Raw genomic sequence first — 27,487 nt, forward strand, 5'->3', positions numbered from 1 at the left:
TTCACCTCCAAGCCCAGGGGACGTTTGGCAGCATGCTGTGCTTGGTCACACCCCACAGATGCCTCTTTTGCTCATGAGTGTCTGGCTTTTTGGAGATTGTCCCATGGCCTTAAAGGAGTGAGATGTACTTGACCTCTCCATCCACAGACACCCTTCAGGGACGCTCGCGGTCTCCTGACATCCAGAAGAGAGCTCTTGGCCCCTCTCTGGTCAGCACCTCTCTCCGAAGGCCTGTGGAATCTGAGGGGGAGCCGCCAGGGTGGTGGGGAGGAGAGGTGTCTCGCTTCACCCTCACCCCAGACTGATTGCTGGTGACCCATCGTCCAAACCAACACACCCACGAACAGCTTGCGGCCAGGTGTGGAGGGCGGGGCACCTCAAACCCTGGGGGTGGGGCGGGCATCGCGCGGCTCAGCTGCTCCGGGGGCGGGGACCCATCCCCCGTGAAATCCAACCGCTCCCCGAAACCCCACAAAATCGCTTTAGGAGTGGGCCGCCTGCCCCGAGGAGGTGGCGTTCGGCTGGCCCCCGGCTCCCCGGCTCCGGCCCGAGGGAGCCCGCGTCCTGGCAGGGTCCCAGAGTCGGCCCGGCTCCGGCTCCAGGGCGCACGAGGGAGGCGCGACGCGACTTCGGAGCCAACCACCGGGACCCCGAGGCCCCGCACGTGCGTGCGAGGGGCTGCAGGCCGCGGTGTTCCCCACCCCGGACGGCGCTTGGGGCCGCGCGAAGGGCGGACGGGGTCCGCGGGCGCAGGCTCTGGGGTGTCCCGCGTTTGGCCTCAAACCCGCCGGCTCTCTGGCAAACCGCCGCGTCCACCTTCCTGCAGTGGCGCGGGCCCCCCGCCCGCCCGCCGGGGCTCCGGCCGGGGCCCCGCCCCCCGACGCCGCGGAGCCCGCGAGCCGACCCGGCCCCGCCCCCGCCCGGGCAGCTTTACGGCGGAGGTCGCGCCGCGACGTGGGCGGCCGTAAAGCGCCCCCGCCCGCGCCCCCCGCCCCCCGCCCCCAGCCCCCAGACGGAGCTGCCTCCCCGCGCTCCCGGCCCACACCATGGCCGGCCTCGAGCCGCGGGTGGAATACCTGGAGAGCTTCCGCTGCCCGCTCGGGGGCCTGGCGGCGGGCAAGCCCCGCGTGCTGTGCCACGGGGCCGAGATCTTCGTGTCCACCGGGAGCGAGTTCGTCTACGTCTACGACCAGGAGGGGAGGCTGCTGACCGTGAGCCCTGGGCGGGGGCCCCGGGAAGGAGAATGCGGGCGGGGAGGGGTCGGGCCCCTGGAGCCCCCCCGGGGGGGGGCGGGAAGACGGGGGACAGAGCACCCCGGTCGAGGGGTCGGGGCGAGGAGACTTGAGGGGGGTTCTGGTTCTTTGGGAGGAGCTTGTTTAAAGACTGGGTGCTGTGCTCTGCCTGCTCTGCGCGCTTCACGCGGCTGGCCTGACGCTGCCTTGTCCCCCGATGTCCAGGCTGTGTACAGGTTCCCTGGCCAGGTGTGGCACCTGGAGCTCTGGGCCCCCCGCAGGCTGCTCTACGTCCTGTGCGCCCAGAAGGGCATCTACTGCTTGTCGTTGGACCAGGCGAGCAGGTGACGGGGACAGTGGGCAGCACGCGTTGGGGAGGCTGACTCGGCCCCAGGGGCACTCCTCATTGGCCCTGGCCACCCCACCCTGTCTCCTCAAACACTGCCCGTGGGACCTATACGCGTGGCGTGGCCTTGATCAGGTTCACAGTGAGCACGCACCAGCCCTCATCTGGAGGACCTGGAGGGCTGGTGGGCTCAGGGCCCAGCTCTGAAGTCTGGGGAGCCCCCAGCCCCCAGCATCTGCAGCAGGCTCCTGCCCAAGGGGCATCCTTAGTAAATGGGGCTCAGGCTGCAGAGTGCGCAGCCTGAGGCAGGATCCTGTCCGCTCCGGCGTGGCACACCTTTTAGGCGGGTCTCTGCAGTTAGCCGTCACAAAGCACCCTGAACCCTGAGGCAGTCGAGGGGGCCGATATTGAGGAGCTAGGCCCCTACCGTGCTCCAGTGCAGAGGCTAGACACGGGCCCGTGCTCCTTACTGGCTCAGCACTTAAGAAGGTAGGGGATGTGATTCACAGGCTAGACTCTGGGGGTCTTACGGTTCTGCGCCGATGAGGGTTTTCCTCCCGAACCCGTTTCTGGAAGCCTGGATACATCCTGTTGTGTGCGTGTCCCGGGGTGACTGGTGCTGATGACAGCAGTCTGCGGGCCGATGAGAGGTCATGTGACAGGCCATCTGCTCCCGGGTGGGCCTTCCCCACACTGCTGAGGGGCAGTAATGGGCACCGAGGCCACTCCCTGGGAAGACCCCAGGCCCAGTGTGCTCAGCGGCGCGTCGCTGGGAAGAGAGCGTGTGCACATTCTGACCCACTGTTCCCTGGTTCTTGAAGGTCTGTGAACCAAGGTGATGGGGACGACAGAGGCAGCGAGGACAGCGAGCCCCCTTGCGCTGCGGTCCCCGTGCACCCAGATGCCTGCCTCCTCCCGGATGACACTCTGTGCACTTTCACTGTGGTCGATGACATGCTTGTCACCCTGGCACAGGGCCCTGCCCGGTGGAAGGTACAGCTGTCTGACTGCCCCTGTCCAGGGGAGGACGCCAGACCCAGAGGCCAAATTGGCGAGGTGGAGTTGTCCACCTCCAGCCCCCTGGCTGGGGCCCCCGGGGAGCCCACCGCCCCCCACATCCTCCCAGTGCTGTGCTGCGTGTGTCCTCCGGGCAGTAGTGCTCTGCAGGGCCGTACACGGGGCTCCAGGGGCTGCTTGCTGGAACAGGCCCTCTTTGGGCTACTCTTTGGAGTTGATGCCTCCCTTCTAGAATCACCAGTGATCCTCTGTGGTCTCCCCGATGGCCAGCTCTGCTGTGTGGTCTTGAAGACCCTGGTCACCTCAAGGTTGTCCCCAGGAGACCCGAAGGCCCTTGTCAAGATCCTCCATCACCTGGAGGAACCCGTCGTTTTCATTGGGGCCTTGAAGACAGAGTCATTGGCCGAGGACGCGGAGGACACACACCCTGACTGCCTAGTGGCACTTGGTCACGACGGCCGGATCCTGGCCATCAAGGCCAGCTGGGACGAGGCAGGGACTCTGGTGCCAGAGCTGCGGGAGTACCAGCTGCCGGGGCCTGTGCTCTGTGCGGCCTGTGGCGGGAGTGGCCGTGTGTACCATAGCACCCCCTCGGAGCTGTGTGTCGTGGACCTGGCTCGGGGACGGGCCTCCGACAGGGGCCCGGGAGGCCTGCCGTCTCTGCTGTGTCCAGCCGGTTTAGGCATCTGCAGCGTCGTCACCCTCTCTGTGTCCTGCGAGGTGCCCGAAGGTACAAGCTGCCATTCAAACCTGAGATGCCACAGCGTGTCGTGGTAGGGGGTGGAACTTTCCGTGTGGCTGTCTTCTGCGCTGTGAACTGGCCCATCTTCGTCTCCCTGCTGTGTTCCCGTCTTTTGCAAACCTGACGGGCAGGCTCCTCCCCAGCTGCTGTAGGCTGGCGCTTGTTTCAGGGTCCCGGGGTGCCTGATGGTTTGTGTTCCATGTGGGTAGGGGCGGGGGCTGCCCCTGGGCCGCACAGGACAAGGGCATCTCTCCAAGACAGGTCTTCTGTGGTGGGGAGTCCTGGGAGATTCAGGTGGGTTCCAGCCAAGCCCTGGCGTGTTTCTGAAGGCTAGGAAACGCTTTCCCCGCTTCCCGTGCGGCCTGTACCCTGGGCCCCTCTGCGCCGGAGCTTCGCGCTGGATGTGGCTTCCCCAGACGGCACCGGGGAAGGTGGTAGCTGTGTTTGCCCGGCGCTATGGGGTGAGGACAGAGCCACCCTACCCCGGCGCCGTTCTCGAGGAGACGGCCCACGGGGCGGTACTCGTTGCGGAGGAAGCACTCCGAGGGGACAAGGCCAGTGTCTGTGCCGCAGGGAAGGACGGCCGCAAGTATGGCGGTGCCAGGCTGCAGCCCGGCCCGCGCATGCTCCGTGCCTCGCTCTTCCAGCTGCCTCACCTCGGCCCGGGGCTCAGGGCCTCAGTGGCAGTGGGCGTGGGAGACAAGCAGACAGTTGCAGGAGGTGGAGCCCAGGGGAGGGAAGGGGACGGAAGACACTAGAGAGCCCCAGGCTTCCGGAAAGCCCTGGTGAGCATGGAGCTCTTCCCTGCAGACCACAGGGGCCCGTTGGAGGTCCAGCTGCACCTGGCTGATTCAGGGGCCCACATGGGTCCTTGCTTGGCCTCGTTTAGGCCCCTTCCCCACATGGCTCTAAGCTGCTCTGTGTGCCAGCATTCTCCCCCAGGGAGGGCCCTTCAGAACGTGTGATGAGATGGACGCGGGCAGGGACTCTGCCCAGGCCCTGGTGCGTGTCCAGGGCTCCACAGCTCCGTCTCCGGGACCCGCTCTTTCTGACGTGGGTGCGGGCCTGCAGACGACCTCTGTCCTCTGCCTCCGGTGGCTTGCCCCTCCCCACCCATTGACCGGGCCCCACGGGTGTGCATCTTCAGGTGGTGCCAGACTCCTGGCCCTGTCCGCCAGGGGGCGCCTGATGACCTGCAGCCTGGACCTGAGCTCTGAGATGCCGTGCGCCACCAGAGCCGCTGTGGCCGATACTGGCCAAAAGATTAAGGAATTGCTTTCTGGAATCGGCACCGTCTCTGAGAGGTGAGCAGCCGGGCTGCCGGTGGCTCGGGCAGAGGCCAGTGCTGCGTCCGCGGGGGCAGCGTCTTGGGTGGTGGCATTGGCCCAGGCTTCTGACCCCAGGGACAGCGCCAGATGCCATGTTGCATGGCAGAAGGTGAAAGGGACGTCCCCTGTTTCCTAGACCCCACCCACACCTCTCCCTGCTAGCGGGCAGGGACCCTGCCCGTGCTGGCTCCTCGGCCCTCCCCCAGGGCACCCCTCTCCTCCGAGGCCTCTGCCTTCCTGTCTCAGCAAAGGCCCCAGCGGCCTTTTCCTCTGACCCGTTCAGAGAAACGGGGCTCCCTTCAGTCATCACTTGCTTTTCTGTGCGGCACGGAGTGACAGTCTGTAGGCCCTGGTGCCCTGTGGTTCAAGGCGCCGGGGCCTACAGTTTCCAAAGTGCCTGCTGTCCTCTGGGCCGTCACGTGCGGCCGCGGCGGAGCAAAGGGGCCCACTCGGAACATGGCTGGGAAGGCGCAGCTGCCCCTGGGCCCACGAGGCCCTGACGAGGTTGGCGGAGGCCAGGAGCCCGGCGAGCGAGGCCAGGCCTGCTTAGTGTGGGCTGTGTCAGCTCCATCCTCTGCCCGCCGTGGTCCTGCTGCCTGAGAGCAGGGGTTGGGTCAGACGGCTGGGGGCCCCTTCAGAAGGGCTGCGGCATGGGGCGGGACCGGAGCGCTGCTCCCTGAGGCAGCGGCTTGCCCCTCACGGGGTGTGTGTCAAGGAGCGAGGTTCTGGTGTCTTCCTGTCCTGGGAGGAGGGGACGAGGGGCCCACCACCACGCCTCCTTCTCCTCCCTCGGGTGCCACGTTTGCTCTTTCCAGAGTGTCTTCTCTGAAGAAGGCAGTTGACCAGCGGAACAAGGCCCTGACGTGTCTCAACGAAGCTATGAACGTGAGCTGCGTCCTGCTGGCCAGCCGGGAGGGCCCCAGGCCCATCTCATGCACCACTACCACCGCCTGGAGCCGCCTGCAGCCGCAGGACGTGCTGACGGCCACCTGCCGGCTGGAGAACAACAGTGGCCTCAGTCTGGACCGGGGCTGGGCTTTGTGTGTGCAGGTGTTCACCAGCACCCCTGCCTCAGACACAGACGTGGCTGGCTCGGCCACCACCTACACCATCCCCGTGGACCGACTGGGCCCTGGCGATCGGCGGGAGGTGACGTTGCCCCTGGGCCCTGGGGAGGATGGTGCCCTGGACCTGCCCCTGACCGTGTCCTGCGCACTCCACTACAGCCTCAGGGAGGTTGTGGGCGGGGCCCTTGCTCCCTCGGAGTCTTTCAAGGACCCCTTTTTGGATGGGTGCCCCCCCGATGTCTTGCCTGAGCAGGATGGCATCTGCCTGCCCCTGAGCAAGCACACTGTGGACATGCTGCAGTGTCTGCGCTTTCCTGGCCTGGCCACACCCCACACGCAGCCCTCTGGGCTGCTCGGCCCTGTGAGCGACTCTGTGGACACCTTCTTAGGATCTCTTGGGCCACGCAGCGAGCCAGCGGGACCCGCTTCCCTGCGGGCCAAGTTCCTGCCCCCATCGGTGGCCACAATCAAAGTGTCCGCAGAGCTTCTGAGGGCCGCCTTGGGGGACAGTCACACAGGTTGGTGGTGTTGGCTGGCTTCACTGTGGCCTCAGGGCCTGGGGACACGGGGCTCCTCCCTCTTCCAGGCCCCGCCCAAGCTCACTGTGGCACCCCTGTCCAGCAGGCACGTCCCTGGGCTGCGCCACCCTGCAGTGGCTCCTCGCTGAGAACACGGCCCTGGATGTCGTGCGGTCCCGACGGCTGTCCTCGGTCCAGGGAGTGGCCCCAGATGGCACTGACCTACACCTTACCATCCGAGAGGCAAGTGGGGGTCAGCCCTCCGGGGAGAGGCTTCTCCGAGTGGCATCCCGGAGCCAGCTGTGTCTCTGGGCTGCTTGAGAGGAATCGGGTCGTCGGTCCCCACCTTCCAGAGGTTTTCGATGTGCGCCGTCTGAGGACCGACTGTGCTGGAACAGCCTTTGCAGGGCTGTGGGGTCCCGATGGGGACCGGCCTGTGCTTCATGTGTGGGCCTCCACCCTGTGCGCAGCTGGCATTTGTGGTCTCAGTGTGGGCCGTAGGGGTCGTCCAGGCGCGGGCTGTCCACAGTGGGGTGGGCAGAGGGTCACTTGGCCATAGAGTAAGTGCCGTGGGTCTAGGTTCCCAGGGAACAGGACTCCTCCTGGACACACGTTCCCAACGAGCCACTGTTGATCGGCTGGTTGGTTTTTCTGATACAAGTTAACGTGGGGTGGGGAGACTCAGGCCTGGGAGTAGGGGGCCCCAGGGCCTCTTGAGGCAGGTGGAGCTGCCGTTGGGGTGGGGCAGGGCCGTGCATGGTTGGTGAGACTTGTCCTGTGTTGCAGGTGGCTGTGACCCACCTGTGCACAGCAGGGCCCATACAGACCGTGGAGATCCAGGTGGAGAGCTCCTCTCTGGCCAGCCTGTGCAGTGCACACCATGCGGTCATCGGGCGTCTGCAGGTATGTGGGCCTGCTCGGGAAGGGGGGGCAGTGGTGGGAACATGGGCCTGTGGGCGATGGGGGCCGCCTGCATGGGGGTCGCAGGACCTGCTCCCACGTGCTGTGCAGGGGAGCTGTGGGCGCCCGGGAGGCGAGTGGGGGGGCTTTGCTGATTACCCTTCAGTAGCAGACACTGCCCCCCGGTGTGCTGGCAGCCCCCGCTGGGCTCCCGTGAGGCCCCTGGCCGCTAGATTAAAGGAGGACAGTGTGCGTGTTCCTGCCGCGGTCAGCTGCACGTCCCCGCGCTTGCCTGGGCGAGGAACCCCATGTGCGGAGAGGCCATGCACTGGGGCCTGCACGCCTCCTGTGCGCTAGGCGTGGGTCCCGGGCCGAGGGGCCTGCACTCTGAGCCTCCACATCTTTGCCAGGAAAGCAAGAGTGGCAGCACCCTCTCAACGGTGCTGGGGGCCGCGTTGCTGCTACTCAGGCGTAGGAGGCAGCGGCTACACCGCCATCTGGGGGCCGTAACTCCTGGGTCTGAGAGGGTCCCCCTGTTCCAGATGAAGTCTGTCACCTGGTGTCCTTGGCCGGGCAGAGCCCAGGCCCCAGGGTTGGCTGGCCCATCTCCTCCCGCCTCTTCTGACTGTGGCCCTGGTGGCCACAGAGGACTCTCCAGTGGCAGCACTCAGCCTCACCTGTGAACTTACCAATGCACATTCCCAGGCCCCACCCAGACCCTGAGAATCGGAGAATCTGCAGGCCAGGTTTTTAGGCTTTGACAAGGACCTGAGTGCTGCTGGTTTAGACTCACCGGTGCACCCAGGCAGGTGGGTGCCACTCAGGAGCCCGTGGCCACCGCAGCCACCCCGTGTGGCGCCATGATGGGCCCAATGCAGCACACGTAGCTCAGGAATGTAGTTCCGAGTGCCTCAAGCTGTCAGAGGAGGCTCTGCCCAACAGGGACACCCAGGCTGTCTCCAGACCCTGCCGAGCGTGAGCATGGTGGTCAGGAGGTGCGTGGTCAGTGTGATGCTGGGGGAAGGAGCGTGTTGACTGGACCCCCGGCAGGAGGGGCAGGTTAGTGGCCTGGTGTTGCCATGACAGCCACAGACGGGGCACAAACAGCAGGAATTCAGTGCTGGAGGCCAAGGTCTCTCTCCACGTCACGCAAACGGCTTCTCCCCATGTTTGCACGTAACTGTCTTCTGTGTCCTGATCGCTTGTTATTAGACTCGGCCCCTCCCACCCCCCCACATGAGCTCGCCCTACCTCGTTCATTTGCAGAGGCCTCATGTCCAAGTATAGTCTCTGAGCCGCTGGGGGCAGCACTCCCAGGTGAATTTGGCTCCTAATAGGGAGGGCTGCAGATGCTTCCTTGAGGGGCATCCTCACACGGGCTGCACACCCCAGTCTGTCCTCCGTCAGCTGACGCCCTGCTCCCCGTGACGGGAGTGTACCTGAGAACCGTTTGTATTCTCCTGGCCACTCAGTGTTTGGGGGACCCTGCCAGATGTGCAGGGCCTGCCACAGAGGCCAGCGGGGGCCTTGCTGCCTAATGCTGTCTGGGAACTTGGATCTGAGCCCCCGGGAGCTGCCTGGGCTTCCCCCGGAATGCGGGACGAGAACCAGCCCCACAGCAGGCTGTGCCAAGGGGATGTGCCAATGGGGCAGGTTGGGTGGCCCCCTTGAGGGCAGTAGGCACCAGGCCTGGGGTGAAGAATGGGAGATGGGGTGGTGGAAGGTGGCTCTGTGGGGATGGGGGGGACAGGAACTTAGGAGAAAGTGACTTCCAAGTCCTCCACTGTCAGGCTGGGGCTGGAGCGGAAGACACAGAGGGGCCCTTGGAGGTGGTGGTGCAGTGCTGAAGGACAGGTGCCAGGAGCCCTGGGCGCCAGCTCCAGATGGGGGAGCATCCTCTCCAGCCACCCGCCCCTTGTCCGCCCCTGCCCCCAGAGGATGGTCGTGGAGCAGGCTGCCCAGAGCTCCAGCCCACCTGATCTCCGTGTGCAGTATCTCCGCCAGATCCATATCAACCATGAGGTGAGGCCCCTCCAGCTCCCGTCCACGGAGCCTCCCACCAGCCTGGTCAGGGAGGACCATCCCTGGCTGGGATCCTCTGGGAGCACAGGTGTCACCCGGCACAGTGAGGGGCCTGCCCAGTCCTCAGCGTAGCATCGGGGCAGGGGGCGGGGTGGGTGCGGTTGCTTCTGTCTCCTGCCTTGCACCTCTTGCCAGTCCACTTTCACTAGGCCCCTCCTGTCACCGGGGGAGGGGGGCCTGGCTGCATGTCTCCTGCATTCCTAAGTCACCTGCCACATCCCAAGCAGGATTTGTGCATCATGGGTGTCCCCCAGGGGCCATGCCCAGCAGGGAGGTGGGGGCTCTGAGCTCTTGCCGCCTGCCCCCACCTGCAGACTCTGCTGCGGGAGGTGCAGGCCCTTCGGGACCGGCTGTGCACAGAGGATGAAGCCAGCTCCTGTGGCACCGCCGAGAGGCTCCTGCAGGTGTACGCGCAGCTCCGGAGCCCCAGCCTCCTCCTGCTGTGACACCTCATGGGCTCCGCCCCCTGCCACAAGCCAGGCGCCCTCGTGGCTTTACGGAGAGACACCCAGGGCACGAGAGGCTACTTCCCGCCTCCTGACCCTGGCTGTGGCTGTGGGGTGGGGGAAGGCAGGTGAGCTGGGCCACTGAATGGGACACGGGGCCCGCGACTGCTCCAGGGCGTGTGTAAAGCGCGTTCACAGGCACGGGGGCGGGGGGGGGGGGTGCTACGTGCGCCTGGGGCACTGGGCTGTGCCCTTGCGGCCCCGTCCGCCCTGGCCCGAGCCACCCCACAGCGTTCCTCTCCCTTGGACAGCCGCCCATGGCTCCCCGCAGCACCCGGTGGAGCTGGGCAGTCTCTGGCCTGGAGCCCTGGGACTGGATCAGCGGCCTCCCCTCCCCGCAGAAGTCGGGCCGCAGAGAAGGTTTCTGGGGGTCGGGACTTGTGGGTTTGTGTCTGTGACCGTTGCTCTTCCCACCGCCCCGCTGCCTGCCCACCCATGCGCAGACCCCTTTGTCCCCCTCAGGGCCCCTCAGCCCTGCGTGTGCCGCTGCTGAAGCTACCAGCTGGGACGCCGCCCCCTGTGGCTCCCACCCTCACCCAGTAGGTGCTCCCGGCCGGGGCTGCGCCCAGCGCCCAGCACTGTGCATTGTTTCCAGGGCCCCTCACAGTGGGCTGCAGCCCCCCAGCTGCCTCCCTGTGGTGCTGGTGCAGCTAGCAGTGGGGGGGTGAACCCCCTTTGGACTTGACATGGTGCTGTCCTGCGCATGCGGGAGCTGCGAGGCTCCTCTGCTGCAGAACAAGTGTGCTCTCTGGGTCGAGCTGCCTCGGCTTCTGGGTGTGTCTGTCTGGGGCGGCCGCTCTGAGTTGCATTTCTGGGCCTCCCCAGGGGTGTGCTTGGATGAACCCTGCCTTGGTCTTTCCACGGTCGTGGGGGCCGGTAGGGGTCCCCCAGCACTGGGGCGAAGTGCCCACCTGGCCTGCGGGGCATGCGAGTCCCTCAACCCCAAGGAGGGAGAGGGGCCGGTGGGGAGTCCAGGTACGAGTCAGGAGAGTGGGTGGCCGCCACACAGACTGCACGCCGGAGGTTGGGCGGTGCTGGGCACGGATGCGGGGTGTGGGCCGAGCGGCGCTGGACGCACGTCCCCCAGCCCCGGGCTTCACTGGGCTGCTCCTGGGCCCCACTCCCCACACAGGCAGCCTCGCTCGCCCCTGGCTCCTGCCGACACGGCTGACCCTGGCGAGGCGGGAGCACTCGTCCTCCGCGGGGCGGAGACGGGCGGAGACGCAGCAGTGGGGAGGGGTGCTCCCCCTGCCTGCTGGCAGGAGGCACCTGCTGGGGCGGGGTGGGGCAGGGCCGTCACGGGGGGCCTGCCACCTGGGGCCCGCCACCTGGTCTCCAGAAGAGGAGACCCACAACCCGGACACCTAGCCGGCTGAGAGGAGATAAAGTGGAATCTTGTGAAACCTTCATGAGCGAGGGGAGACGGGGGGGGGGGGGGGGGGTGAGGACAAATGGGACACGGGACAGAGCTCGGCCGGAGCTTCCCTGGGAGCCTTGTGCCAGGGTGCCCGGTCGGCGCCCCATCAGGGACAAGACGGCACACTGAGCACCAGGGGTCCCTCAGCCGGTGCCCGCCGTGCGTGGCTCGCCTTCCCCCACACAGCCCCGGCCTCTCTCCTCCCAGGTGCAGGGGCGTCCCTACTGCCACCGCAGCTGGCCCCTCTGGGGACCCCAGGGCACTGCTCCCTGCCTCCCCTCCCCCGCTCAGCAAGGGTCTGAGGCCAAGTGCACCCTCAGGCAGAGGTCAGCAGAGGGCAGTCCTCACATTACTGGCGGCAAGCCCTGGGCGGGGGAGCCCCCAACCCTCCTGCCCTGGACGCCACCAGGGGGCAGCACAGGCTGTGGCTCAGGCAGCCACCTGTCTCCTCTGCGGCCTCTGGGCTCTGGTGTCTGGTCCTCGAAGGGTTAACTAAGCCCACCTTGACCCCTGGGTCCACTCGGGTCCAGCTCCGCGGTCCTTAAGGCGGGGGCGGGGGGTGGGCAGTGAGGTCAGGAGCAGGCGGGGCTGAGGAGGGCGCTGGGGAGAGGCTGCGGGGAGGGCGTCCCTTCCTCCCCGCTCTGGGCGCGTCCGTTCTGCGCTCCCTGCCTCGCAGGCCCTTGCCAAAGCACCCAGTCCCGACTGGGCCACGCCGGCTGGGCTCCCTTGGAGGGGGTTTTCAGGCCCCAGGCGTGGGGAGGGAACTTGGGCGTCTGGTCTCGTCCTCCCTTCGGGCCCTAGGCCACACGGCCGTGTCCCCCCCCCTCTCCCAGCCCCCAGGTTCCACGTCTCCCACGCGGCTCTCCTCTGATGGCCTGGGTCACCCAACCCAGCCAAGAGGCACTGGCCTGGGTGGGGGTCCATGGGGGCTGGCGAGTGCCTGGATGCCAGCTGGTGGACCACAAGCCTTGTCTTGGCATCCGTCCTGCTTGGGGCAAGGCGGGTGGAGGCTCCCTGGGGTCTGGGGGGGGGGGTGAGAGCCACACGGGTGGGAGTGGGAGCCCGGGAGCCCCCTGTCTGGGCTGAGAGGGGCCTTCTCCCCAGGGTTGGCCGCTCACAGCCTGCTTGGGAGGGGTGGGGTCGCTTTCGCCTCCGGTGCGCGGGGGAGTCCCTAAGACCCTGCCCCCGGGGAGGAGAGCCGTCGGGGGTACCTCATCCCCAGACCCTGTGAGCAGCCTACCCCCCAGCCCAGCTCCGCTCGGTCTCCGGGAGCCGCTGTGCGGTGCCCGCGCAGGGCGGGGCGGGGCCCAGGGGGTGCCGGGGCGCCCCTGCCCACAAGGGGACGGGGTGGGACGGGGTGGGGCGGGGGTGTCCCGCCCGTTGGACCCGCCTCCCGGCCACGCTCGCCTGCCCTGGGTGTCCTGTGCTGAGGGACGGGGAGGTGCAGGGCCACGGCCGGGACCCCCCCCCCCTCCCCGGGGCAGAGGCGCCGGCCCTCCCCGCGCGAGCGGCGCCACGGAGCCCGCCAGCCGCTGCGTCACAGACACGGTTTAATGGGAGGACGGGCGCGCCGCCCGCTCAGTACTCCCAGAGCGCGAGCCCGGCCGGCGTGTCCGCGTCCGCGCGCAGCAGCCCGGAGGCGCCTCCGCGCAGGTACTTGCCGCTCCCCGCGCGGATGGCCAGGCGGCCGCGCTCGCGGAACTCGAAGAGGAAGTCCTCGGCGCGCTCGCCGTCGCTGCACACGCTGCCGTGGCTGCCGGTGTACCAGAACCCGCCGCCGCGGCCTGGGGGCGGGCCGGGGTCGGCGGGGGGCCTCCCCCCCAGCCCCCACCCCCACCCGCGCCCTGCGCTCCGCTGCCCTGCGCCCCACGCACTCCGGTCCGTACCTCGGATTTGGTAGGCGCCGTCGCTGAAGCTCAGATGGAAGATCTCGTAGACGGAGCGGTTGGTGTCCAGCTGGTTGGAGCCACGCCGGTGGCAGATGAAGCCGTCCAGGCCCCGCAGCACGAGGATGGGCCGATTGATGAGCTTGAGGATGAACTGCTCGTCCTCACCTGGCGGGGAGTAGGGGCTGAGGGGCCACTGCCTGCCCACTGCCTTCCTGGGCTGGGTAGGATGGGTGGGGCCTGGGGGCAGAGGGGGTGCATATCTGCCCTTGCCATGACCTCATGTGACCTTGGCAAGAGGCCTGCCGCCACCAAGCCCCAGGTTCCCCAAATATACAGTGGAGACAAGTTCTGGGCTGTGACTGCTCCTTGATGTCCACAGTGATTATCTGGACCAGCAAGTGTGACTCCTGCCAAGGGCCACCTGGGCAGTTGTACAGGGAGGAGGGGCCAATTCTTAGGTGACAGGGGTCTGTGGGCAGAGGGCCCAGCCCCAGTTCCCTGGGACTGAGGAGTGCTCACCCACAAAGTCGCTGGTGGCCGCCAGCTGTCCATTCTTCTTCATGCACACATAGCGCCCATTACTGGCCTTGAGGGCCACCCGCCGGCCACGCCACTCCACCTCAAACATGGTGTTGGCAGAACTGGGAAGGTCAGGGTAAAGTCCCCTCAGAGCAGCAGGACGTGGGGGAGCTCAGGGTCAGACTTTCTCATCCTCCTCCGGCCCAGCACCAAGCCCCGGGGCGGGGGGGGAAGTGGGCACACCCACCACCATTAAGAGCCTCCCCTCGCCCCAGTGGGCATTCTTTCTTGGCCAGGCTGCCACAGTGGTCCTCATGGTGGAGGTGCTGGTGCAGACGGAGGTGATGGTGGAGATGGAGGAGGCGTAGTGGTGGTGATCATGGTGGTGGGGGGGGAGGCGTGGTGATGGTGATCGTGGTGGTGCTGGTGAGTGGAAGTGCTGGAGGAGGCGTGGTGGTGGTGATGGTGGAAGTGGTGGTGATGGAGGTGGTGATGGTGAGCGTGGTGGTGGTGGTGGTGGAGATGGGGATGGTGCACTCACACCTGTGTGGCTGTGGCATGGATGCCCCCATGGGTGACGAGGGTCCAGTAGCCCCCGGTGCTGGAATAGAAGGTGCACTTCTTTGTCTCCTGGTCAATTTGCATCAGGAAGGTCTCATGATGCAGTTCTTCGTCTTGGTTGGCTGAGACGTTGACCCCTGGAGGGAGAATATGGGAAGCCCCTCGCGCCTCTCCCTGGGTGGGGGGTGGGGAGCAGAAAGATGGGGAAAAGCATGCTCTTGGGAAAACCCTGAAGGCAGAGAGGGTCTCATCTAGAACCCTTTGGAGTTAAGATTTGGAAGGCAGTTCTTGGAGGGTAGGAGGCAGTGCCCATGGCCGTGTGGGCACACCGCAGACCCCTACATCCGGTTCCCTAAAGGTCCTTGGCCTAGCTCCTACCACAGCCCCAGGAGCCAGACCTTCTGTGCCAGCAAATTCCTTGCCTCTGCTAATCATCAGGTAATCTGCTTGCTGCTGCCCTCTCGACCCAGGACTTACACCAGCCTCTATAACTCCTAAGCCACTGGGTGGGCACAGTAGGGTCCCTCTTCTTCCCCAAGCCATGGCCCAGGGCACAGCTGGGGCCTGGGGTCCACTCCTGGGCACAGAGTAGAGGCCAATCCACTGTCCCCTCTCCAGCCCCCTTTTCACTTGTGTGGTCTCCTGGGGGTCCTGAGGGAGGGCAAGGCTGTCCAGGGCTCTGCCTGGAGTTCCTGGAAGGGAACTGGGGGCATCCATGCCCAGGGTGGGGAGCAGACGGCAGGCACTGGCATCTCTCTGGTATTTTCCCATAAACCACGCTCCTGATTCCGGTGATGTGGCAGATCACAGAGCTCGCCGAAGAGGCCGGGCTCCAGCATGTCCAGCTGGTGGAGCGGGAGGAAATGGGGGCCTGAGGGTCGGGGCCAGATCCTGTCCAGCCCCATCCCCAGGAAGGTAGGGCGGGCACCAGGAGGGCCTATGCTGGAGAGGGTGAGACCTGCCGTCCTTCACCAGCTCCCAAGGCTGCTCCCTCCAAAGCCGCCCAGATAGGGATCTGTCTCCCTTCTTGCACGAATGCCCGCCATCCCGGCCGTCCCATCGGCAGCACCGAACTAGGTGAGCACCTGATGCTTCGGGCATGTGATCAGCAGTTAACTCAGACAACAAAGACGGTCTGCCCGATGCCCGTGGGTGCCGGGGCCTTGACTGGGATGGCTCGTGGAGAAGGTGACACTGAAACAGACCAAGGAGGTGGGAGACCCGTCCCCGCGGGTGCTGAGGGCAGAAGGAGGAGAGGGCTCCTGAGTCGGGCTGCACACCTGCACCGCGGCCCCGCGGAGGCCGACCGCACTGGCATCCCCAGCATCGCCCCTCACACCCCCTCCAGACAGACTGTGGCCAAGGGGTTTCCAACTCACACAGCTGTCTGCTGGAATAGCAGAGCTGTCTTGTGACCACGAGGCCACCAGCCCGAGGTCAGAGCTGTCCCCCGTGAGCAGCTCCACAAGGAGGAGTGAAGGGTTTGAGGATGCCCCTGAGCCGGCGATGGTGTCCTCCCTGGGACCCCACCACCCCGTGCCTCCAGACTTCCGTTTATATGAGGTGACGTCCTCATGGCTTGAGCCACTGGGGACCGTTCTGTGAGCTCCACTGTGCCATCGAGGGCCAGCCAGGGTGCTCCCAGACACCCCATGCGGAAGAAGACAGGTTTGGGGGCTGCCTGGCCAGCAAAATTATTGGGATCAAGGCACCGGCACTTGGCAGAACCCGCAGCTCCAGCTGCCTCCTCTCCCGGACTGACAGGCCACATCCCGCTTCCTCAACCATTCACTGGCCAGTCAACACTGAACATCTGGGGGGGCAGGCCCCATGCCCTAGGGCTATTGCAAAGGAAGCGAGCAGGCGAACATGGGGTCCCTCTGGCCTCTACAGGGGAAGGCAGATCCCGTCCTTAGTAGGGGATGCCCCCGTGACAGAGACAGTCAGATGCAGGGGGTCCAGGGAAGCAAGAAGAGTCCATACGGCGCCGTCCCTCACCATCCCACCAGTAGAAGAGAAGGGGGGGCAGCCCAGCATGGGCAGGACCTGCCCTCCTGCCCCTCACGGCCGCGGGCCTGGGCACCGCTGTCCTGCGTTCCGCGGCTGTCCAGCGCGCCGTGGGCCCAGTGGTCCTGAGAAGGAACCCCTCCTCCTGACTCTGAAGCCAGCAGCCCTCTGCCGGGACCGCCACGCGTGGCCCAAGGCCCACCCACCTGCACCGTGTGCTGCCACCCACTGGCCACCACCCACGAGGGCACGATGATGCCACTACCCCAGGCGGGCCCCCGCACCGCGGTCGGCGTGGCTGGCCTGCCGCGCCCACGTTACCTTGCCGCACGGACACGTAGCGGTGGTTGGCGGCCACCAGCACCACCTGCGGGTGACTCTCCTCCAGGTCGAAGAGCTCATCCTTGCCCGGCCGCGTGCTGCGGCCTGCCCTGAGCGTGCCGGCAGGCCCCCCGGGTGCCAGGTAGCGGCCGTCACGGTCCTTGAAGGCCAGCTTGCCCGCCTTGACCCCGAGCGTGTAGCGGGCGTGGGGCTCGGGCCCCCCCACGAGGCGGCCGTCGCTGCGCAGGTAGCGGCCGTCACAGGACTGGAGGCAGTACTGCCGGTTCTGGAAGATGAGGGTGACGAGCGCGCCCACGCCCCAGGGCGTGTCGCTGTCGGCCGCCATCTCGTCCTCCTGCGGGCACAGGTGCACGTAGCGCCGGCGGCTCACGCTCAGCAGGTGCGCCTGCGGGTGGATGGCCAGGTGGACGGTCCACAGCTCGGCCGGGGAGATGGCCGTGGCGAAGCAGGACAGCCGGTCCTCGGTGCCGCCGAAGAAGCGGCCGTGCGGCTCCGACTGCAGCGCCCAGCGCCCGTCGGGCTGTGGCAGCACCAGGAAGCGGCAGTCACGGCCCGGCCGCTCCGCCTCGCAGGCCACGCGCCCGTCCTCCTGGGCGGACAGGTAGCGGCCCAGGTGGTTGCTGCGGAGCAGCACAGCGGCGCCCTGCCCCGGGTCAGGCTCCAGCACCCACGTCTGCTTCCTCTTGAGGCTGGGTGCCGAGGCGTTGACCTTGAAGCCGAAGCTCTCGGCCGTCAGGTAGCGGTCAGCATCATTGACGAGGCCAAACTGGATCTTCAGCACCTGGTGCAGGCCGTTGGTGGGCATCCTCAGAGCCGGCCCAGCGCCCCACGAGGGGCCTGGGAGGCTCTCTCCGCGTGCTCACGGCCCCCGAGGTCCCCCAGAGGCCCAGCCGGCGTCATGGACCCGCCGCCCTCTGACCAGCGGCTGCAGGCCCGCCGGGCGGCAGAGGGCGGGCGGAGGGCGGATCAGAGCTGTGCCGGCTTAGGGACAGCGGCTGCCTTGTGTTACCCCAGCTTGGATTTCAGCCGCTCGTGGCCTGCCCCAGCAGCCAGAGCCCCGGGGCCTGCAGGGGTGGAGAGCTCCGCCCGCCGAGGGCTGACCACCTCCCCGTCCTCACTGGCGGCTGCCCAGGCCTACAGCCCGAGCCCCGGGCCCCGCCTCCTGGCGCCTGCGCCTCTTGGGCTGCCTCCTGGTTGTCCCCCGCGTCAGGGCCCCCAGACCCACTGCACAGACTCAGCAGCCCAGCCCCGCTCCTCCCCAATGCAGAGGAAGCTGCCCGGTGGAAAACTCAGCGAGGCCGCAACCCGATCACAGCACTCCACCCTCAGCAGCCGCCAGATCCTCGGCCAGATCCAGTTACCGCTTCTCTGATTCCTGGGGCCAGGAGCCCGGCAAGGCCCCCCAACTCAGGCAGCCTGGAGCTGGAGTCCCATACCGTCCCCCTCGGCCACTCCTCGGCTGCAGCCTGCAGCCCTGGGCCCAACACCTCCCCCAGGGTGGCCTGGGCTAGGAACGTGACAGCCAGGGGTCACGGTGCCAGGGAGCGTCCGGGTGTGCCCAGGCGCCCCCATCCTGGCACCCGTGGCACCCCGGCCCGAGCCAGGGTCGCACTCACATCAGGCCAGGAGGCCTGGCTCTGTGGGACCGGGAGAGGGCCCCTGGACCGCCCGAAGGCCCACGCAGCGGGAAGGTGACACAAGAGCGTGAGCAGGTATCATCCTGAAGGCGGCGGGCTGTCGGACCCGGGGTCAGAGGACCAGGCCTTGGGCTGACCCCTGTGCCGTAAGCACCTCAAGGAGCCCTCGAGGCTGCTTCCCTTTCCCTGGGTGAGCTAGAGTGAAGCCAACCTTGCTGCGTGGGCCTGGGACCCCTATTCTGTTGGGGTTCGTGTTGCTGGGGCGACTGGCCGGACTTGCAGCATCTTTACAGGGTCTGGTCCTGGGGGGTTTGTGGGGCAGAGCCCTCTCAGCAGAGAGATGTGGCTAGCAGGCTAGGAGAGGCCGGAAGCTGGCCACCCCTGACCCCAGCACCTCCCAGGCCCAGCCACTGGGACCACCTGGCTAGACTCCCTCCCCGCTGAGCCCAGGGGGGCCGTCTTCGGGGACCCGCAAGGGGCCTGCTCAGCCGCACCCTGCCCGTCTATCTCCTGCACCTGCCTCAGGGGCTGGGAGCCAAGTAGTGAAACCAGAGCTGCCCGGCCTGGGCCTGGGCCAGCCTCGGTGCCCTCTTCCTCACTGCAGCGTGTGACCCTCAGGCTTCCCTCGGGGAATGGGCTCGGGGCCATGGGCATTTCCAGCCACAGCCTCATGGGCCCTTGATGCCGCAGGCAGCTCCCCTCCACCCCTCAGGGGTCCTTCCTCCATTCTCTGAGCCCTGGGCAGCAGCCCTGCCAGGCACAGGGAGACCCTGAGGGCCGGAGTGGGATTCTGGGAGACACACCTGGGCACCGATCCCCCTAATAGCACCGTGCACGCTGCAGGGTGGTCATTGGGGCTGGTCTAGTGCTCCCTGACAGCTAGCACTGTCCATCTCTGCGGCCCCCAACGTTGATGGGGCACCACCTGTGTGCCCGGCTGGGCTGCGTGCCAGGCGCCCACTGGCAGGGAGATGCCATCTGGGGTAGCATCCCCTCCCCACGGAGAATGCCCTTATAAGATCCTCCAAGTCCCAGGGGCCCAGGCCTAGCCTCGATGCCAGGCACACGTCCCTGGTTTGGGGGTACGAGCCACGATGCTGATACCTGTTTCTCGCTGGATCTCACTCTGCCACCTCCCAGGGTTGCAGGAACACCCGCGGAGCAGGTGGCTCAGTGGCGCTGCTCTGTTCCTCTGTGCACGGAGGGCCTGGGGCAGCTGTGCCCACTGTGCCCCCAACTCCCACCCAGGCTCCGGAGGAGCCCGGGATGCCCAATTGGCATGAAGGTCTCAGTAGCACGGACTGGCACTGCCAGGGTGTTCATGGGCATCCCGTGCCCAGTGGGAGGAAGCCCAGCTGCCAGGCGCTAAGTGGGCCTGGCTCTAGGCAGCCTCCAGGCAGCCTCTCGCTGGCAGAGCCAGAAGTGGCTGTGGTCTCTCGGTTCGGGGCGGGCATGGTGTGGGGCTGCCTGGCACTGACTCACAGTGTGAGCTAAGGGGGGACCTCTCAGGCCCCAAGGGGACCCTGAGAGGTGGGCCTCCCAGCCCAGGCTTCCTTGGAGGGAGGGAGGGAGGTTGCATGGATTGCCCCCCACGCCTCCCAGGACCCAAGCCCTGAGCCCAGATGCCTGCTAGGGGTCACGTCTGGATCCCCTGTAAGGCTCTGGTGCACAGTAGGTACGGGGAACATCCGGTGTGATGCACTGAGCCTCTGCAGGGAGGTGAGGCAGTGTGCATGCTGGTGCGGGCCTGCATGTAAAGGTGCACACGAGCGGGGCAGGACAGAGGGAGCCATGGTCAGTGGCTGGACCAGCCCTGGTCCTGGAAAAGCTTCCCTGGATCCCAACCCTAACCTGCTCATGGCCACCCAGCATGACGACCAGGTTGTGTACAGCACAAGGGAATCCGTGTCAGGGGCTACTTGTGAGAGCCTGTGGTGGGCTGTGTCCTCAGCTGTGTCCTCAGGGACACACATGTCCCTGGCCAGAGGGGTCCACACAGCCACCCACGAGGGGCACACAAGGCCGATGGCCTGTCCAGGATGCCCTCGGGGGCATCCAAAGTCACTTGACCCACTCACCTCTGGACCTGCCCTCCTGGGGGACGGGGTGTGTACCCCGTGTGTGTGCATTGCCCTGGGCCATCGTCTGCCACCACTGGACAAGGCCTGAGGACCGGTGTCAGGCTGCCTGATGCGCCCACTTCAACATACATAACTTTCCCTCCTGGGCACAGAGAGGCCATCCAGGCAAGCAGCACCCCTGGACCCCCACTTCGGGGAGTGGTCAGCCACCCATGGACCCAGCTGGCTGGAGCTGGGCCTAGAAGGCAGAGGTCACTCCAGCTCTCGGAAGCTCCCAGCAGCCAAGGGTGGGGCAGATCCTTGGCCTCCTGCCTGTTTTAGGGAGGTCCAGCCGAGGCCAGGAGGAGAGAGGGCCCTGAAGCCCCCAGCCCCCCGGCATCTACCCAGGAGCTCTCAGGAAACTGTTCCTCCCCCTGGGATGCTGGGGGATGGGCAGGCCTGGCCACTTGCAGGCCCCCCGCCGCCCCCAGCCAGGCCCCTGGAGGGCAACCAGGGAAAGGACTCCCAGTTCCGCATATCTAGACTGCTGGCCTTGGATGCTGCGCCCCGCCTGGGCTCCTGCCCAGCATGCTGCGTGCTGCCATGGCGACTGGCGCGTGTACCAAGCTGGATGCCCGAGCAACACTGCTGCTGGTGGCGGGAGCTGGCACGGGCCCCACGTGCGTGCCGGCTGGGGGAAGGGGTGGCTCCCCACTCGGGCTGGCCTGGCAATGGCCCAGGATGGAGAGACTCCCCCCAGGGCCACACCTGTCCCAGACCCAGGTCCTGGCCCCCTGCTTGAGCAATGCCCGCTGTGCCCCTCCTTCCCCACAGGCCAGCGAGTCTCTGGGAATTACTCCACACAGAGGAAACCCCCAAGACCCCGCCCTGCTTTCCTGCCCCCTCGGCCCCAGGTACTGTGCCCTCCCATGGCCAGGCCACTCTGGCAGGCCCCCTTCTGGGCCTCTGCCCCTAGGGCGAGGCCAGGGCTTTCCTGCTGGCCCAGGCACTGCTGGCCCGGCCCCAAGGCCCTGATTCCCCTGCTCCCAGGCCCAGCGTCGGTTCCTGGGGCCCAGCTTGGCCAGCGCCGTGGGCCCAGCCTCCTGCATTGTTCCTGAAAACAGGCCCGGGGCTTGGCTGCCTCATGATTTTTTCATGGCGGAGCTCGGCCGCTCTGAAGTTCCACTTACATGGGCAGGCGGGGCCTGGGTTGGTTTACTGGAGGCTTGCAGGCGGTTTAGGGTGACAGGCTTCCTTCTGCAGGGCAGGAGCGAGAGGGCAGTGTTGGAATGAAGAGTGTGGGGAGGGGGCTCCGCATCTCACACAGCCCGCTCCACATGAAAATGCACCCACCCCCTCTCCCCTTCCCCACCATCTGGACCCCCCAAGACCCCTCCCTTCCCTCACGGTCCCCAGCCCCACTCCCATCCCCCACTCCCATCCCCCACCCCTCCTGAAGGCAGGGCAGCTCATGAAATACTGGTTTTGGTGGACTCCTCTCCTGCCTGGCCCACCCCCTCGCCCTTGAAGGGAAGCTGGGGGGGCTGGGGGGGCTGGGGGGGCAGCCCCCCCCGCCGTGCTGTCTGGGTAGAAAGCTGCTATAGTCTCCTGGCTCTTGTCTCTTGTAAAATCATAAAGTCCTGGGGAGGGGGTGGTTATTTCTGGAGGGGAGGGGAGGGGGGGACCAAGGCCTCTGAGCCCTGCCAGGAGTCCCAGGGCCCCAGCGAGGCTGAAAGTCCCTGAAGGGGCCCTGAAGGCAGGACGGGGCATCTCAGCCCAGATGCCCTGCAACCAATGTGGTCATCCAACACCCAAACCCCAGGACCTTTGCATATTGCTAGAACAAGAGGGGAGCATTCACAAGAATGTCTCAGAGTAAGTCCCTGGCAGCACGGGGCTCAGAAGCAGGACCAGATCAACTCCAAGAAACTAGATGGCTATTTTACTGTCCACCTGGGCTTCAAGACACACCCGGCGCGGGCAGTTGGGAGCCCCCATCTCTGCAGGTGACTGGGCCGCCTCTGCGCACCCCAGCCTTCCCGTGCAACCGTGCACACACGTGCACCGCAGCTGTGCACAGGGGCGCAGCCCGTCATGACGGAACCAGACCCCTCCCACCAACCATCACAGGCACATACTAAGTACCTACTGTGTGCCTGCAACCTCGCTAGAGACCCAGAAGGAACTTCTGGGACCAAACAGGAATGGAGCGGTTCCTTGTCCTACAGCGGGAAAGGCTGCGCAAGTGCTCACCTTCCTCTGTTGGACAGCCCCCGGGGGAGGGGGTTGGGGGGGGACAGCGCCAAGCACCAGCCCGAGGCCTCGGTGCTGGTCTGCTTCCCGGGAAAACCCGCACTCGCCTAGGTGCTGCTCCGAGTGGTGGGCGAGTGAGAGAGAAGCCTAGCGGATGTAGCAGGGGACGGTCCGTGACGCCTGGGTGACCCAGGTGGCCCCGGACTAAGCGGGGGCAACTGCTGTTGGAGATACAGAGGAGAAAGGCAGCGGCCTGTCCACGGCCGCACGTGGGCCGCCGCGCTGTCGTTCCGTAGGACGATGCCCTGTTCTCAGGAAACACGCGCTGCGATAGGAAGCCTAGAGGGCGGAATGTCTGAGACCAGCTCCCAAAAGGTTCAGACGTGAAAAGACAGATAAAAAGAACAATAAGGCAAGTGTGGTAAATGTTAGAAAGTTAGTAAGTTTGAAATTATCCCAAAACAAAAGGGTTAAAAACTATAATAACTGGGATAAAAAAATCCCATTGCAGGGTCAGAAGAAGTCAAAGAAATATCCCAGAAAGCTGGGGGAGAAACAGGTCAAAGAAACAGTAACAGTATTAAAGGCCTCGTGGAAGAGATAGGAACACCCCATTATCAGAAATCCCAAAGAAAAAACAAAACAAAACAAAACAGGAAAGAAACTGAAAGAAAGAATGCAAGAAATTTCCCAAGAGCTGAAGGCCACTGTGTGCCCAGGGGCTGGAAGTGGCCGGGACAAGAAGGGGACTTCACCAAAAGCACAGCCAGAAATGTCACGGCAGCAGAAATGGAAAGAAAGGCCTAAAACCTCACAGAGAAACACGAAACAACCCTGGGTACTGGGCCAGAACTCCAATGATACCCATTTCCCCAAAATAGTCTAAGAAGAGACAGGGGGTCAGGCCTTCAAAATCCAAGGGCACACTTCCAGCATGGAATTCCCTCCCTCCCCAAACTACCCTCCCCAGGTAGGGTAACTCAGGTGTGCAGGTGCGCAAACCCGAAACCATACTTACAGGGCCCTGCCTCCCCTCCCCAGCTGGGTGGTCCACCAAACTCAATCCAGCCCCGTGTCAAGTGGGGCCTGGCAGGAGGGCGCCGGGGAAGGCGCTCAGCCCGGCACAGTGGCAGCTTCACTCCGGATGCTTATGGGGAGGGGCCGCTCCTGGGGGGGGGGCAAGCAACGATTCACTCCCACAGTCCCACGTGGACGCACCTGCTGGGGCCAACCCACCTGTCAGCCAGGGAGGCGGACTGGCCTCCGGCTGCGCAAGAGCATCATCTGTCCCTCCCCCAGAAGGACCTGAGCCCAGTCTGGCTGCCTCCGCCCTCCACCACTCCACCTTCAGGTCCACCTCTGTTCCCCCAGGGGCATTCTGTGGCTCCTACCCCACCCCAGGGCATTCTGTGGCTCCCCACTGCCCTGGTGTGGCACTCCAGTGCTCACTCCCAACTTCCTGGGGTGGCCGTGCAGCTCACAGCCCTGGGACTGCGCCCTGGAGAAGTGGAATCGGCTCACTGCCCCCCCCCGCCCTCCCCCCCCCCCCCATAGCCAGGGGGTGAGTAAGGAGCTGGCTTTAGAGTCCGTGGCTGCAATCCTGGCTCCGCCTTTCCTGCTGTGTGACCTGGAACCTGCCTCAGCCTGGGAGCCCCCTCTCCTTCTCTCTGAATTGGTTATCAATGCCATCTGCCTGGGGGGGGGGCTAGCTGTGGAAATAACTGAGCCTGCCCAGGAAGCAGACCGCATGCGGCAGCTGGGACGCCCACATCTCCATCCCCTGGGCCCCAGCCCTGTGTATTCAACGGATGCACGTCAGGTCCAGGTCCCCCGGGCTTGAGGGTGGACCGAAGGTGCCTGGGCGTCAGGGTGGGCTGGCCCCGTCTGGCTGAGTCGAGGCCCTGGCCCTCCCCTCTTCCGTGGCCCGGGTGCCGACTGACCCCAATCGCACCCTCTGTCCCTGCGTCAGCACTGGCTGAGGTCAGCGGCCACTCCCATCACTCTCTGGCGGCAGTGACTCAGGGGCTGGCCGGCAGTGCCGGGCGCCGCCCCAACCCCGTCAGTGGCTGTGGGGGGGGGTCCCTCCGGCACACACAGGTGCAGCCCCGACTCCTCGCCCAGCCCCAGGCGCCCGGCCCCGCTAGCGGGTCCCACCTGGCGGCCCACCTGGGCATAGCACCGGGCCCGCCTCGGAGCCGGGCGCCATCTCCCGGCCCAGGCCGTCAAGCTCGCTGCCCCTGGGGCGTGGCCCGGTGCCCAGCCGGTGCCCCACCCGGGGAGGTGCGTGCCGAGTCCCTAGGGGCCAGGGTGCCGCGCCTGCCGCACCCCACCGAGGCGGAGGAGATGGGGGTGCGATGTGGGGGAACGGGCCCCGGTGCCGGGTCCGAAAGCAGCTAACAGAGGGAGCGCAGAAGGGCTGCGGGTGGCAGGGCCGCCATGTGGCCGGCCCTGCTCGCATCCCCGGAGACCGGGCAGATCCGGACAGGTCAGGGCGCCCCAGGTCTCCGGCCTCAGTTTGCGCCGCCTCTGGGGTAGCCTCTTCCGCGCTCGGCCGCCCACGGGTTTTCCGTCGGGGTCACTAGCGCTGACCTCAAAGGGCGCGGGCAAAGCTAGAGCCCGGACCCAGCTCCTGCTGGGCGGGGGAAGCGGGGGCGCGAGGACTTGTGGCCCGGGCACCGCCCCCTGACCGAACTGGGACACGTGGCCCCGGGCGCGGCCTGGGAGCGAGCGCCCGGAGGCCCACCCACCGGGGCTCCCCCGCGCCCCTCAGCGGCGGACCCTCGCTCCCGGGCCCGCGCCCAGCCAACGGCGGGGTGGGCGGGGCCGAGCGTAGCCACGCCCGTCCCTCGCCGGACCCGCCCCCGGAGCGCCGCGAGCCTTTCCTGGGAAGCCGGGCAGAGGTAGGAGGGCTCTGCGAAAGACCCGGTGACCCGACCGGGGCCCCGGCTCGACCCCAGCCCGGCCCTGCCTCCTCCCACTCTGCCAGGCCTCGGGACAGTGGCGGGGAGGACGGAGCGCCCAGAGCCCCGTCCTCCGCCCGTGTTCCCGCCCTGATCCGCCTCCTAGTCCTTGGAGTGGCGCCAGGCGTCCTGGGGGTGGGGACACCTGCCGCGCGGGGCCCTGACCTAGTCTAAGTGAGGAGAGCTCGGCCGGCCGGGCGCGCTCCCCAAAATCCGGGGCCCGAGCGGGAGGTACGGGGTCAGCCTGAACCTTCTCTGTGCCTTTCCCCACCACCTCAGCACTGTCCCCTGCAGCCCCGAGAGCCAACCAGCGCCGGGGGAGGGAGGTGCGGGTACAGGGTCCCAGGGGGGCAGTCAGACCTTGGGGCTCCCTTCCTTCTCAGCCCAAGACACATGTCCCCCTTTTTGCTCACTGGAGTCAGTGTACGGGGACCGCAGGGCCAGCCCCTCAAGGAAGGTCCCTCCAGGGCTGGGAGCCCCTCCCTCTTCATTCCTTCTGCCTCCCTCCCTTCATGCTCTCTGCTGCCCTGTAGGTGCCAGGCTCTATTCCAGTCACAGGGGACACCAGCTTCACCATTGTGCCCTGGGAACCTACACTCTGGGGCAGAGGGTGGGGACAGTGAAGAACCACTACTCAGGGAGGAGGTGGGGAGACTGGACCTGAGGCCAGTGCAGGGCCTGGAGGCCTGCAGGGAAGAGGCAGCCCAACTGGAAGAATTTTTCTGGCAGAGGAACAGCCAGGCACTAGCTTGGGGTTGGGAGGGCAGTGAGCAAGGGATGCAGTAGGTGAAGGGTGGGGTCAGGCAGAGCCCACCACCAGAGCTTCCGGCAGCAGGAGCAGGGGGACCTGATTGGCAACATTAATTGTGGGGAAGTAGGAGGCAGGCAGCTGGGCTGGACAGACAGCAGGGCAGGTATGCTGTTGCCAGGCCGGCTGGCACCCGTTTCTGGCTTTAGCCACCTGCAGAGGTGGGACCATGTGAAGAAGCCGGAGGCCTGGACTCCTGGGTTTAACCCCTGGTTTGCCATTGCAGATTGTGGCTGCAGCTCACTTAGGGTAAGAACTCTGTCCGGACGAGAGTGGTGACCTCTGGGGGAGGCAGCTGTGGGGGGGGCCCATGCTGCATCCGAGACATAATCATTCTTGGCAGTGTGTGCAGCAAAGGTGAGGAGCAGACAGACTGAGCACTACTGGATGGACCCCCGTGTCGGGGCCTGCACCCCCACCCCGTGGTATAGGGAGCGTGTCTGCTGAGGCCCAGGGAAGCGAGGCCTAGAAATGTGTCCTCAGAAGCAAAGCAAGGAGCCAACTGCTCCATCAAAGGCCACCACTCCCAGGAATCTTGGGCCTGACACACAGAGGGGCTGAGTGTCTCTTAACCAAAAATTGAAACACTGGGATGTCAAAGCCAGAGGCCGGGAAAACAGCAGTGAGGGCCTTGGGGGTGGGGGGTGGGGTGGGGAGATTCACAAGGCTGCCCCATGGCCTCCTGTCCCTAGACCTGTCGTCCAGTGCAGGAGGACCACCAGCCTCGGAGCCTCTGACAGGCCGCACTACCTTCATGTCACTAGACCACTTCTTTAGGGAAACTGAGGCATGGGGAGGGCACAGCTGGCATAGGGCTGAGCCTGGCCCAGAGCCCAGGTCCTGACTCTTAGCCCGCTGCTCTTCTAGGGGCCTCCGTGGCTCCTGCTACACCAGGGTGTGGAGAGAAACTCCCCTGGGGCCTGTCTTTGACAAGCCTGGAACCCTCCTCTGCCGGAACAGGGGTAGTGCAGGACTCCTGGCCTGGGTGTCTCTGCACACCTGACTCCCCACACCGCGAGCCTGTTTCCCCACCTGTAACATGGCATAGTTTCGTGGTACCTGCCCAGGTGGCAAGAAGAGGACAGTGCACGGAGGCCTGGCCCAGGGCTCCCTGGAGCAGGACAGAGGGGTGGTGATGAGCCCACGGCACCTGGCACAGCGTGCATGGGACCAAGTCACCAGCCAGCCGCCAGGAGGCTTCACTTCCAGCTGTGCTGCAGTGTGCACAGCGCTGGCGGGCGAACGAGCCCCGGCTGGGCACTAGTCCAGACACAGAAGTATGTGGCTCTGACCTTG

The 27,487-nt window shown here is 66.1% G+C and overlaps 2 protein-coding genes across 7 annotated transcripts; one reads left to right on the forward strand and one right to left on the reverse strand.

Moving 5' to 3' along the window:
- Positions 1-999: 999 nt before the first annotated feature.
- On the forward strand, positions 1,000-13,389 carry FAAP100 (FA core complex associated protein 100). Of its 5 annotated transcripts, none has more exons than XR_003610734.2 (10): positions 1,000-1,211; positions 1,458-1,576; positions 2,400-3,325; positions 4,485-4,641; positions 5,481-6,250; positions 6,354-6,493; positions 7,037-7,153; positions 9,086-9,172; positions 9,547-9,806; positions 13,056-13,389. XR_003610734.2 is itself a non-coding variant. In XM_028112666.1 (10 exons), exons 1-10 carry the CDS (start codon positions 1,047-1,049, stop codon positions 9,676-9,678), a joined length of 2,442 nt encoding a protein of 813 aa, XP_027968467.1. In that variant the 5' UTR covers positions 1,000-1,046; the 3' UTR covers positions 9,679-10,495. The 5 variants fall into 5 exon arrangements, 3 of the variants coding, with proteins under 3 accessions (XP_027968467.1, XP_027968468.1, XP_027968466.1); XR_015769284.1 differs by lacking the exon at positions 13,056-13,389 and adding an exon at positions 9,990-10,495; XM_028112666.1 differs by lacking the exon at positions 13,056-13,389 and having other exon boundaries at positions 5,481-5,814; positions 5,986-6,250; positions 9,547-10,495.
- Positions 12,718-17,278, reverse strand: FSCN2 (fascin actin-bundling protein 2, retinal). 2 transcript variants are annotated; one of them, XM_028112670.2, is made up of 5 exons: positions 16,453-17,278; positions 14,105-14,261; positions 13,564-13,685; positions 13,042-13,209; positions 12,718-12,939 (listed from the first exon to the last, which is right to left on the reverse strand). In XM_028112670.2, exons 1-5 carry the CDS (start codon positions 17,276-17,278, stop codon positions 12,734-12,736), a joined length of 1,479 nt encoding a protein of 492 aa, XP_027968471.1. In that variant the 3' UTR covers positions 12,718-12,733. The 2 variants fall into 2 exon arrangements, with proteins under 2 accessions (XP_027968471.1, XP_027968470.1); XM_028112669.2 differs by having other exon boundaries at positions 13,042-13,281.
- Positions 17,279-27,487: the final 10,209 nt, after the last annotated feature.

Source organism: Eumetopias jubatus, unplaced genomic scaffold, assembly GCF_037043125.1.
Source record: "Eumetopias jubatus isolate StellerSeaLion01/CBP00866 unplaced genomic scaffold, mEumJub1_p1.0 scaffold_10, whole genome shotgun sequence".
Classification (NCBI taxonomy): Eukaryota; Metazoa; Chordata; class Mammalia; order Carnivora; family Otariidae; genus Eumetopias; species Eumetopias jubatus.